General features: G+C 38.8%; 1 protein-coding gene across 1 annotated transcript in view; it reads left to right on the top strand.

The window, feature by feature from the left end:
• The first annotated feature begins 503 nt into the window (after positions 1 to 503).
• Positions 504 to 13,164, top strand: part of NTPCR (nucleoside-triphosphatase, cancer-related) — a 202,666-nt gene continuing 190,005 nt past the window's right edge. The window contains exon 1 of the mRNA XM_085643571.1: positions 504 to 655. Within this exon, the coding sequence (XP_085499697.1) occupies positions 622 to 655 (34 nt within the window). The 5' untranslated portion in view covers positions 504 to 621. The remainder of the gene's footprint in view (positions 656 to 13,164) is intronic.

Raw genomic sequence — 13,164 nt, 5'->3', positions numbered from 1 at the left:
GCAAGAGGTGTGTGTGGCACCCACCGTTGCCATTGCACGGACGAGAGAGGGCGAAAATCAAATTTCCACCATTGTGACAATTAAAAGTGAAAGAGCGCATTGCGCACAGGAAATAAACACAAGAAGGGCCCGCCATTGCCGCGAATGATGGGTGTGGGGCGGGACAGCGAAAGCTTAATTGCCGACATTGTGACAAAGAAATAAAAGGATTGCACTGACGAGGGACGGCGAAAGTGACTGAGCATCGCGCTAGTACGTTCAGAAGCGTAGACTACCCTAGAACGCATCTAAGGACAAAAAGAAATGGGGCAAAAACGTTTTTGGCGGTATTTATGAGCCGAAAAAAATTCCTGCTTCCATAAAAAGAGCGTGCTTTCCCTTAAGTTTTTGAAGCGAGGACTGCTGTTCGGATGCCTGGAGGCTGGAGCTCGACCTTGGAAGTCGATGAATTTATCTTCCGGTCTTTTCTCAGTTTGGTACCCGGGGGACGTGCAAGGTGCCCCGAGGGAACTAGTCGGCACTAGTACCCCAGGGGAGCCAATCAGAGGTTAATATTGGTTTCGGTCTATAATGAAGTTTTGAGAGGGTAAGAAGCTGAAGGTCTCAGAATAATCGGGAGTCATGCTCAAACACGTTTTTCTCACCGGACCGCCAGGTACTGACAGCTCTTTGGTTCTGCTCTCGATAGACTTCGGTTCGGAGGTAGTGCAGGTGTGTTGTGCTGTCTGCAGATATAGGAGGTGGGCTCAAGCTGACCCATAACACTGAGCGAGCAGACCGGGGTGGAACTGGTACAGAACATTGGTCAGGCTGTAATTGGATAGCTAAGAAAGCGAAGAACCATGTTTGCATTTTGGGGCAGTTTTGAAAGACACGCTCTATTGGTGTTTAGGTATGGGAGACTGCTTGGATTTGATCTTGTTACAAGGCAAGGTTTGTTTTAATATCAGAGAAATTAACAATAAAAACCAGCCCAGCAGACCGCAAAACTTCCAACAAACCGGTCCACATACTGTCTGTCAGGCTAGACGTCGGGCAGTGTCTGATTGCTCCAAAGGTTAGACCGACCCTGGGTTGAGCAGACTAGCACAGCTGCTTTTCATTTGTGACGTAAATATCAGACTTGTTGTTGGCTCGCTGTGATATATTTTTCCAGTTGATTACGATAGGGGTTGAACTGCTTGATTGCACCGCCCCCTCCTTCGTTTTCCAAAGCTTATCGGTGGTCACTATGCAAACCAGGTCACTGCTGTCTACTAGTAATTTGGGTGTAAACAGTTTGTAGCTATATTAGAATATTCCAGTCCAAATGATAGGGCCATTTTGAAACCTTGTAAGAAATAGTTATCGCATAAAATTGAAGTTCACATTTTCAGAAACAGTTGAGACTCCATAAAAGTAGCCAATGAGAATTTTTTTTTGTTTTATCCGTATCGCTGACCACATGAAGGACAATCTGCTAAACTGTGTTGTCATAAATTTATTTTAAGTGTAAGGAGTTTTTGGACCCCATCGTTGTTATGATCTCTGACTTTAATCAGAGGAAAATTAGACACAGCATCAGCCCAAACACTTAAACGGAATAACATCAGTTTGGCAGAAAGCGAGATCTTTGCCTAAAAACTGTGTTTTTTGTGATTTCGTATAATTTTGTTCAGTAGTTTTCTAGAAATTAAGGTTAAAAAAATATATTTATATGAAGTCGTGGAGGATCCGCAGAGCTGACAGATCCCATGCCCCCCTTATTAAATTAATTGGTTCAGGAGGATGGGGCCTGAGGTTGCTCAGGGAGGGGGGCCACTCGTCTCTTCCACTAGTAAATACATTTTGCTTCCCCGAGGCCTGGCCCATACTGCCGATGGAAGGGTTAAAATATGTCTGAACCTGCAATTTTACATTTTTTTTTATTTTGCCTCATATCCTCTGTGAATTTGCTGTAAAAAATGAACTTATGTTTTTGGCCTGCTTGGGGGGGGATTAATTCTTCTAGGCTCTTCCACGGTGCCTAGGGTACCCCTACCTTGCCTCCTCTATCTTTTTAGGTCTCGTCTGGCGTTAGCAGCGCGCATGTGCTGCTCTCGCCATGTGTGGACCTTTTGGAATCAATACGGATTCCAAAGCGTTCACGCGGGCGTACAGAAGATGTGCACATTAGGACTGGATTCTTCACTGGCGGCGTGACACACTAGGGACTTTTTTTTGGGCTCGGCAAATGGGCGCGATGTGAGTCAAACGGTGGGGGAGGGGACCCGCTCGGGCCTGCAGCAGAAGGCCTCTATGCTCATTCCCGGGCCAGCTTCCTGTTTCTATTCTAGTCACTGCAGCAGAGCACGACTTCCTGCCTCCTCCTCTCCTATGCAGCTTCAGGGCCGTGCTTCCTATCACTAGGGCCTTTTGTTTCACACTAACGTGAGAGATCACAGGCGCCGTCAAAGCCTGGGCGCTTTGCTCAGGAGTCGCTGGTGCAAGCTGATCGTGCACATTGACACTGTTTGTTTGTAAAATAAGTGTTGAAGATCCTGATGAGGTAGATGCAAAATGCACTCTTACAGAAATCTCAAGGTTTCGTGTGAGGCAGATAAAGCTGGGCGATACTTAAAGTGCCACGGACTGTGCCCCTGCTCTGCCGAGCAGTTAGTTATCCGGGTTCTCTCTGGTGCTAGTCATCTCCATAGTGAATAGCTTAGGGTGGGATTTTGTTTTGGTTTGGAAAAGACATACTGTTGTCTTACAAATAACTTACAGTTTCATACAGCCCGCCCATTGCTTACCATTAGTTCTGTTTATTGTCACTCCGATTTGCTAGCGTTTTATATGAGGACTTTCATTGTCCAACCTGTGTTTGTCCCTTCTATGGAGCACATTCTCTTACTCTACCACCGTTTTGGTTGGACTGTATCCTTACACTGTTGACATTTAGGGAACTACTATTTTTTCTGTTAGCTAAAGTACTCTTTGAGAGATGTATGCTCTTCTATTGGACTTGTCGCTCCGTGTTGCTGTCGGTCATTGCAGACTCGGATGCCTCTCCCGTGTGACTCTCTGCCATTCTAACACTCTCCTTGTTGCTTTCCCCCCACGTTGCTTTCCCCTGTGTGCTTCCCCCCCTTGGCCCGGCTATTAATAATATTTTTTTGGAGAGTGAGCGGGTAAATGTAAATGTAAATGTATGTGTCTTGTAAAGCGCACTGCTGCCCTGAGGCGTCGTGGCGCTGTAGACCGCTGGGGAACCCGTCCTGGCTATCCCTGTGAGATGGTCCCTCCTGGGTATCTCCAAGGTGAAACCAGGCATCCCCAGCGAATGTGTGGGGCCGTTGTGGAGATGAGGCAAGCTAATGCCCAGAGTTGCCGAGTGTGTTCCTGGTTAGAGTAGGTACCGAGGCGAGAATTATCGAGTCCGTTTTGACCCTGGTCCACGACCCTGCCGCATCGGGAATTGAACCCTGGTCCCTGGCCGATTCTCTGCTTGCGGATCTGCCGCCTCTAACCAGTGAGCCACACCTCTCCACGTAGTGTAGAGGAACAGGCAGTAAATTGCTGCCGGGCCGTCTAAAAAACAAAAAAATCCCACTTTTATACTACTTATTTATTTTACCTCGGACCGATAAATAAAAAAAATTGCGTATTTCCTTTTATATGTGTAATTATGCTAGCACGCGCCCATGTTATTAAATAGGTTCACGCATGTGGGCAAGCAAGCGCAGTAAATGGCTCAGATGCAGCATGCGCCCTTGTTTTCCTTTTGGCAATGCTGTTCAGCATCTTGCCTATGCTGTACAACATTGCCAAGAGGGATTGAGAAAGCCAAAAGGTACCACAATTGAGACCTATTGGCTTTACCAATGCTTGTTGGATTTAGGACGCACATAGTTTGCACCTGATTTGAAACTCATAGCAGCACTTAAAATTAGCCTGTGTTTTCTAGAAGACAGCGTTCTAGTATTAAAAGGAAAATAACAGGCTGTGCTGAGCACTTGACCGGCATTCGAATATTTCCATGGTGTTGGCGTGGTTTCTTTTTTTTTTTTTATATAGCGCAAACTCGACCCGAAGGTAACAGAGCACTTGAGCACCAGCTGCATTACAGACGGACACATTCATTTAAGGCATGTGTAGATTAAGTGATATGTGCAGTCACAGTACAACTCAACAAAACAATTACATAACACACCACATACATCAATCCACACCACACAATTCCACATCAACAGAACAGCACATACTTAACACTACATACCACTCCACAACACAAAATATCATTCCACATAATAACACTTCATAACACACACTCCCACTCCACATAATTCCACTACACTGAATACATAATTAATATATATATATATATATATATATATATATATATATATATATATATAAATATATAATATAAACTCCAAGAAAAATGGAATGTCGACGCCGTGTCGTTTGGAAAATAATTTTATGTCTGTTGAAAAGAGTCAGACGCGTTTCGCCTGCGCAGCAGGCTTGCTCACCAACAACTGCACTAAAGTTTTTTCCCACCATATACACTCGTGAATCAGTTCCGTGTCACATGGTAAACTACTGCTATAGACAGTGAAGACATACTCGTAGTTTTCTGAATATCGCGTAAATTAAACTTGTTTACGTTTTTTCTCTCAATATGTCGGAAATTCAGTTATGTGGCTAATACACATCATAATAACAGAAACCGTAATCATTTCAATACTCAATTGATGCTGAAATACATTTCTTTGGTGAAATTGATTATTGGCGTATATGTTTAGAATGACATCGTAAACTTTCAAATGCTGTTATAAGTGGCTCATATTATGACCAGACCAATAATTATTGTTGACATTTAATGTCTCTAGTGAGACTAATCAATTGCCCAAGAATGGCAGAACAATGTCATTCAGTAGAGTCGGTTCATCGACGACCTCTTCGTTATATGGAAGGGGGATATCACCAGTGCAGAAAATTTTGTGAGGAGTTTACAATCGAATCAATTGAACTTAAAATTTACCAGTGTTATCAGCAGTGTAGAGGTAAATTTCTTAGATTTGACTGTGTATATACACAAAGGCAAATTGCACACAAAATTATTTCGCAAACCCACTGATGGTAACACGTTACTACACGCCACAAGCTTTCACCCAGTTAATTTGGTAAGAAGCATTCCCTATGGTGAATGTCTTCGAGCCATGAGGAACTGCAGCATTAAAGATGATCTGGAGGCGGAAATTGAATGTCTTAAAAACAGATTTTCTGCTAGAGGATACTCAGAGGAATGCATTACCTCATCTGTATATAGATCCACAAAGCAATCAAGGGAAGAACTACTCTTTAAATCCAGCAAGAAAGAGAGCAGGAAGACAGGGCATTCCCTTTGTAGGATGATAACCACATTCAACAACCAACACAAGGAGTTACGCCATATTTTACAAAAACATTGGCATATTATCTGGAATGATCCAATTTTAAAAAAATGTGTTCAGAGAAAACCCCTCATCACCTTTAGAAGGGCTCGTTCGTTAAGACAAGCACTAGTCAGCAATATGTTACCTTCTGCTACACAGTCTAAGACCAAAGGCACATGGTTAACCAGAAAAAATGGATTCATTAAGTGCACGAAATGTAAGGCCTGCACTTTTGGGAAGAATACCACCAGTTATGTTTCCGGCTTCACGAAGAGGGAGCAGAAAATCAAGGGACAGTTCTCTTGTAAGACAGAGTTTGCTGTCTACGTGCTACAATGCCCTTGTGGCTTGAGGTACGTAGGCAGCACTATTTTGCAGGTGCATAAGCGGGTGCTACAACACCTGCGGGCTATAAAGAATGCGGACCAATCTTATTCGGTTGCCCGTCACTTCAGTCAAGTGCACAATAAAGATGTGAGTGGTCTGACATATTTTGTCATAGAAGCTGTACCAATCAATATTAGAGGGGGTGATCGGCAGAAAACCCTTCGAAGACTAGAATCTAGTTATATTATTAAACCTAATACAAAAACTCCTATGGGGTTAAACGTGGAAGAAGATTTACACACGTACTTATGAACACTCTTCACGATCCTACATTCCCTTTTTTAAATCTGCAAAAGATTTTAATTGGTTTAGGTTTTCACTTTTTCACAAATATGAAATAATGTGAAGATATGTCAATATGAGGCAATACATACATTGTGGCACACACTCAGGAACTGCTAGGATGTTGACAGACCTTTGTGCGCACTGGCGCGTTGATATCTTTCAGAAAAATAGTATGATAACCCACTGGGGTAGTATCATATGTAATAAATGTTGAATATTTGTGACGCACTAACTAATGTAGAAGGACCAAAAATGTTTATTTTGCGGCACGAGCCGATTGATTAGTCTCACTAGAGACATTAAATGTCAACAATAATTATTGGTCTGGTCATTATATGAGCCACTTATAACAGCATTTGAAAGTTTACGATGTCATTCTAAACATTTACGCCAATAATCAATTTCACCAAAGAAATGTATTTCAGCATCAATTGAGTATTGAAATGATTACGGTTTCTGTTATTATGATGTGTATTAGCCACATAACTGAATTTCCTACATATTGAGAGAAAAAACGTAAACAAGTTTAATTTACGCGATATTCAGAAAACTACGAGTATGTCTTCACTGTCTATAGCAGTAGTTTACCATGTGACACGGAACTGATTCACGAGTGTATATGGTGGGAAAAAACTTTATTGGAGTTGTTGGTGAGCAAGCCTGCTGCGCAGGCGAAACGCGTCTGACTCTTTTCAACTGACATAAAATTATTTTCCAAACGACACGGCGTCGACATTCCATTTTTCTTGGAGTTTATATTACATTACTGGACCGGGCTTCGGAGGTCCATCAACGTCGACGCGCCTTGCGTTCAGGAGGTGGCGGGTTGCAGAAGCAAGTTTGAACCGAATATATATATATATATATATTCACTGAAAAAACCATGGGTTTCACTCACGTTATAGTTAGGAATTAGCATTTAAAAAACCTTGCAAATTCACTGAAAAAACCATGGGTTTCACACACGTTATAGTTAGGAATTAGCATTTAAAAAACCTTAGAAATTCAATGAAAAAACCACAGGTTTCACACATGTTATAGTTAGCTGGACATTTCACTCGTAAAAAACCATTGAAATTCCCCCGTTATAGTTAGTTCAGCTAACTATAACTCGCGCGCCCGCAATGCACTACTGATGACGTCACATATTACATCACTCATGACATGGTCACTGACATCACTCATGACATCACTGATGACATCTCAAATGACATCACTGATGACATCATCCAGTGATTGTGTGTTTTTCTGAAAATTAAATATGTTTTATATTTATGTATATCTCAAGGTCAATGGAAGAATAAATGGGTATATAAGTGTCTAAATGGATGCTTTTTAAAAAAAAAAAAATTTGTGTAACTGACTGATTAAGTGTATCATAGTGAATACATGGCTTACTGAGTAATCTTTAAATATGAAAATATCTGTATCAGTTTCTTACTTTGTGTATAAGTGGCTGCATGGGTTGGTGAGTAGCTACATGAGTGTCTATATAGGTTATTAGTTGTTTTTTTATCAGTATGAGTGTCTGAGTTTCTGTATGGTTCGGTGGGGGGTATTACTTAGTGCATAGGTGCATGAATGAGTGACTCACTGTTTGTATGTGTTGAATACAGCATGTGTGCAGGACTGTATGGGTGGATGAGTGTGTGCATGGGTGTGTTAGTGAGTGAATGACTGTCTCTATAGTGTCTTTATGAGTACCTACATATGTTTTAAACTAGTATATGTGACTATTGGTGTATATAAGTGAGTATATGTGAGAGTGAGAGATTGGAAGAGTTCCTGTATGAATAAGTATGTGTTTTTATAAGTTATTGTTTAAAAGAGTAAGTATATGTAAGTTTCTGTAGAAGTAAGTGTGGTGGTGTGTGTATAACTGTATATGCAAGTAAATGGATGTTTGATTCTTTATTAGCATGAGTGACTATGTGTGGGAGTAACTCTATGGATGAGTGGCGTTGTGTAACAGGATGTATAGGTGTATGAATACATATGATGAGTGAGTACATGTATGAGTGACTGTAGAGGACTGTTGGTGAATGACTGTATGTGAATGTGGTTCTTAGAATTACTGAATAGGTTGTTGTAACTGATATTGATATGTTCATTATTTTGAACATTTTAGTTTCTATTTTTGAATGTGTGTTTCAATGGTTATATTAGGGGAAGAGGAGGTCTGCCACTCTATCACAAGGATGATGTCATCAGTGATGTCATCAGTGATGTCATTTGAGATGTCATCAGTGATGTCATGAGTGATGTCAGTGACCATGTCATGAGTGATGTAATATGTGACGTCATCAGTAGTGCATTGCGGGCGCGCGAGTTATAGTTAGCTGAACTAACTATAACGGGGGAATTTCAATGGTTTTTTACGAGTGAAATGTCCAGCTAACTATAACATGTGTGAAACCTGTGGTTTTTTCATTGAATTTCTAAGGTTTTTTAAATGCTAATTCCTAACTATAACGTGTGTGAAACCCATGGTTTTTTCAGTGAATTTGCAAGGTTTTTTAAATGCTAATTCCTAACTATAATGTGAGTGAAACCCATGGTTTTTTCAGTGAATTTGCAAGGTTTTTTAAATGCTAATTTTTTTTTTTTTTTTCTTTTTTTTTTTACATATTTTTATTTTAATTTTCTATCCTTTTTTAAAGACTATGGTTAAATTTTAAAAATTCTACAATATGTTTTTATTTTACCATTTTTATAAAATAAACAGGTAAGATTTATTAGTATAACATATTATTTTTTTTTTCCTTTTTTTTTTTTTATTTTTTTTTTTAACGTGCGCGTACGGTAAGCGCACGTCTTGCTTTAATTACGTTAGATTTCTACGCTGTTTGCGTTCATTTACGCAATTTGCGTAGACGCACGTCACGCGCGCACAGCACGTAACGCGTACGCTGCACGCGCACGTTACGCGGAAGTGAAGGGGCGTGCCTGTTTTGCGCATGCGCGCGTGCGCGTGTCTTTTTTACGCGCATGCGTACTTTTGCCGTAAGCGCTCCGTAAGCGTACCGTAAGCGTAACGTACGCGCACGGTAGATCATGTGATCAAGAAACAAGACTTTTGATTGGTTTTTACAACTTTCAGTTCTAGAACTCTCCTACACCACACCCATTCCCCTCATTTCTGCTTGTGATCCCTTAGGAGAAGGAGCTGGGTTGTCTTTGTGATACGATGGCAGAACAGCAGAGCCCTTCTGAGAGTGAGGCCAGCAGCACTACCTTGAGGCAGAGAACGAGGAAACAAAAGACCTCTTTCATATGGGAGTATTTTTCTTTTCCAGAGGGCCAGCAAAAGGTAAATGCACCCTTAGTGACTTGTAAGCTGTGTAAGCATGTACTTTCAAGAGGGAATCCCAACAAGAAGTATTCCTTCGGGAATCACACCATGTTGAGACACCTTAAGGATGTACACAGAAGGACACATGCTCGACATACTGAAGGTAACCCTTCAGTAAGTCAACCAAGCACATCCACAGCAGCTCAGCCTGGACCACCATCTGCAGGGCCGAGTCCATCTTCGGCAGGTCAGGTGAGCCCTTCATCTGTGGGGGGAGCATCTCCTTTTTCTCGTCCTCTGGAAATTAACCCTCGGTTTCTGAGGGTTGAAATACGGTGCGCCACTTGTCATGATCTAATTTGTCATAGGGAGACCAGTATTTCCCTAGTGAACAATAAAATAGATCAGCACATTTGTCGTACCGACTAATATTCCCATTCTTTCTTTCCTCTGTCCCTGCATGAACACAACGGCTCTTTTAAGAGCCAACCTTACCTTTCAACTTTTTTTAATATATTTTTTTTAACTTTTTTTTTTTTTTTTTTTTTTACCGTACGCGTACGGTACGCGTAATTATTATTTTTTTTTTTTAAAAACACTAAAAATCAATTATCACATTACAAGGTGCTTGAGAGACTACAATGAAAAACTGAAAATGTGATTGTGGAGAAGTGGAAAAAAGGGACCATGAAATTTTTGACTTACCATACCCACTCAAAAAAATATTTATTCATTTAAATTTGTTTTTAATTGCTTTAAAAATGGTTCTAGTTTTCGAAAATTTTCTATCTCAATCTGAAAAAAAAGAAAAAAGTATTAATATTTAATAAAACATTTTATAATACAGTACACATATTTACATATTTTTCCCCAAAAAATTTTGCCTTTTTTTTGCTGTTTTCAGAATATATTGCATTTCACTATAAATTGTGAAAGCAATTGCATTCATCATTTAACAGCGGGCAAAAAAAAAATTAACAATCTCAAAGATTGTTTTAAAAAAGCCCACAATCTCTTTTTGCATAAACATAACTTTATAGAAATGCATAATATTCTTAAAAAATATCATCTAATATCAATACTTATTTCTTTAAAATACCGTCTGATATTTTTGTTTCAGAAGTATAATCACAAAAATATATCTCAAATAACTCCACAATACATCTGGTTCCATTTCCTTTAGGCCAAATAGTAATTTTAAAATTCTTTTTTGATTAAATTTCCAATGGTAATCCAATAAAAATCTAAAGTTTAAATTGTACAGATCTCACCGATTCTCTGTAACATTTTGGTTTCCGAAAGATTTATTAATAATTAAATAAGTCCACAATAGAATTGTTTACCTTTCCGCATGGCCAAATAGTAATTTTAAAAATCTTTTTTGAATAAATTTCCAATGGCAATCCAATAACATTCCAAAATTTAAATTGTGCAGATGTTACAGATTTTTTCTAAATTTTTGGTTTTCCAAAGCTTCATTAAAAATTGAAAAAGTCCACATTAAAATTGGTTACCTTTCCATTAGGCCAAATGATAATTTGTAAAATCATTTTTTTTGAAAATTCCAATGGTAATCCAATAAAATGGTAAAATTGTTTTGTCCAGATGTTGCCAAATCTCTCTAAAATTTAGGTTTCAGGAAGATTAGATAGGAATTTGCTAAATCAAAAGGCAAACGTTGCTTAAAAATCAATTGGGAATCATTACACAGTGTCCAGCCTTTTTCACATTTAAGATAAACTGTGTAATGACCAGAAGTTACAGTAGGTCCATCATGGAAAATTATTGCAACTGTTACAAAAGTTTTTCCTGAAATTGATAATTGCTGTCCTGTAAACTTCTTTATTAAAGTATCTAATTTTGAACCATCAGCTTTACAGCGTTGCATCATTAACATTACATACTGTCCGTATTCCTTTAAAATTAACGTTGAAAACATGTCAGATTGACACTCACTGCATTCCATGCTATGATTAGCATCTTTAACTAATTTAGCAAAAGTGACTGTTTTACTTTCTGGCAATGTTAAATAAATAAACCTTTCAGAATCAACATTAGAGCCACATATATTATAACAGTTTTCACAACTATGTTCCCATTTATAAGAGAGACCAAATACATTTTCAATGGGAACCCCTTCTTCTTCCAGTACCTGAAGAAAAAACATCAAGAATTCCTGTGCGTCTTGCTGTACATTTTGAGAAAACTGTGTTCGTCCTGAACATACATCTAAAACTTTTCTAATTTCAGTAGCACTTTCTATTTGAGTTTTATCATTACTCAGCTTTTGAAAAGGGAGACTCAACTCAGAACAGAATCTTTTTCCCTGATTTACTATTATCTGCTCTTGCACACTTTCCAGATAAAATGCAACATTCAGCACTACATTAGCGTAGCAGTTGACACCAGAGCTATTTTCAAAATGACATCCTACAACCTGTTCTTCATTTTCCTTTTTCTTTTTGCTTGCAATTACATCACTCCTCTTTTTTTTCCTCCTCTCTACATCTTCATTACAGATATTCTCATTTCTCCTTTTACGAGAAACTACACGTTTCTCCAACACAGGATACTGACCTAAATGAGGAGCATAGCTTCTTCTTAATCTATTATACTCCTTTACACAATTTGCATCAGCACTAACTTTTGAGTCATCAAAGTCTATCATGAATAAACCTGATAATGTTTTCACTCGTGACAAAGCAACATATGCCATACCTTCTTTGAACACAGTTGAACCAATGTTCACAAATGCACAATCTACAGTCAATCCTTGAGACTTGTGAATAGTTACAGCATATGCTAGAGAAAATGGAAACTGCTTCCTACGTACATATAAGTCTTTCACAAGCATGAAACGAACTGAACAACGACAAATGTCTTTAACTTCTTCTATCTGATCAAATTTTATTTTTAAACATTCAATTCCATCTTTTTTCTGATAATTAATAAAACCCACAACTCTTCCCATAGCTCCATTAACTAAACCTTTTTCAACATCCAAATTTCTCCTTAAAAATACTCTACAGTTCATGCAAACATATAGATTTTTTTCTAATCCAGCTGTTTTGGAAATGTTCTTCTCTAGTGAATCCAATTTATTTTTCAGTGTGCCTGTTAATGTGACAGTAATTCTTCCATCCTCAATTTTGTCCACTGCTTCCAATTTCCTGATATCTTCCTTTTCCAATTTCAAAAGCTCCTCATTGAATATTGAGCATTCACGTAGAGTTGGCATTAAGCAGATGACACTTTTCTTTTCTGCAATGTTCTTGTATATGTTCTCTGCAACTATTTCTTCCTTTGGAAATAAATTATGTAGCAGCCGACTCTGTAATGCTTTCGTGCCAGCTTCAGTGAGTAGTCCAATTCTGATATCTTTCAGAATACTTCCATATTCTTCATCGTTTGCTTGCCTCATATTAGTAGTAAGTTCCTTGTACTCAAAGAAGGACCAAATATTTGCATTACCGATGCTTCCCAATGACTTCTTCGTGTCTTCATGTGTCACAGTATTAAACACTGGTTGTCCTTTAACTGGAGTAAGTTGCAAAAGATCTCCAAAAACTATGACGTGTTTTCCTCCAAATAACACGTCATAGTCTGTCTTCAGAATTTGCTGCATTCTTAAATGCACAAAGGCAAGCATTAAGTTTGATACCATGCTCACCTCATCAATAATGAGAACTTGCATCTTCTTCAATACTCTTGAAACTTCCGAGCATGCTTCTCCAGTTAGCTTGTTGTATTGTATTTTGTTCTCATGCTCCACTGGTAACATTAGCAAATGATGTAAAGTGA

This window comes from Triturus cristatus, chromosome 3_1, assembly GCF_964204655.1.
Source record: "Triturus cristatus chromosome 3_1, aTriCri1.1, whole genome shotgun sequence".
In the NCBI taxonomy this organism is placed as follows: domain Eukaryota; kingdom Metazoa; phylum Chordata; class Amphibia; order Caudata; family Salamandridae; genus Triturus; species Triturus cristatus.
This window is presented reverse-complemented; position numbering and strand designations above follow the sequence as displayed.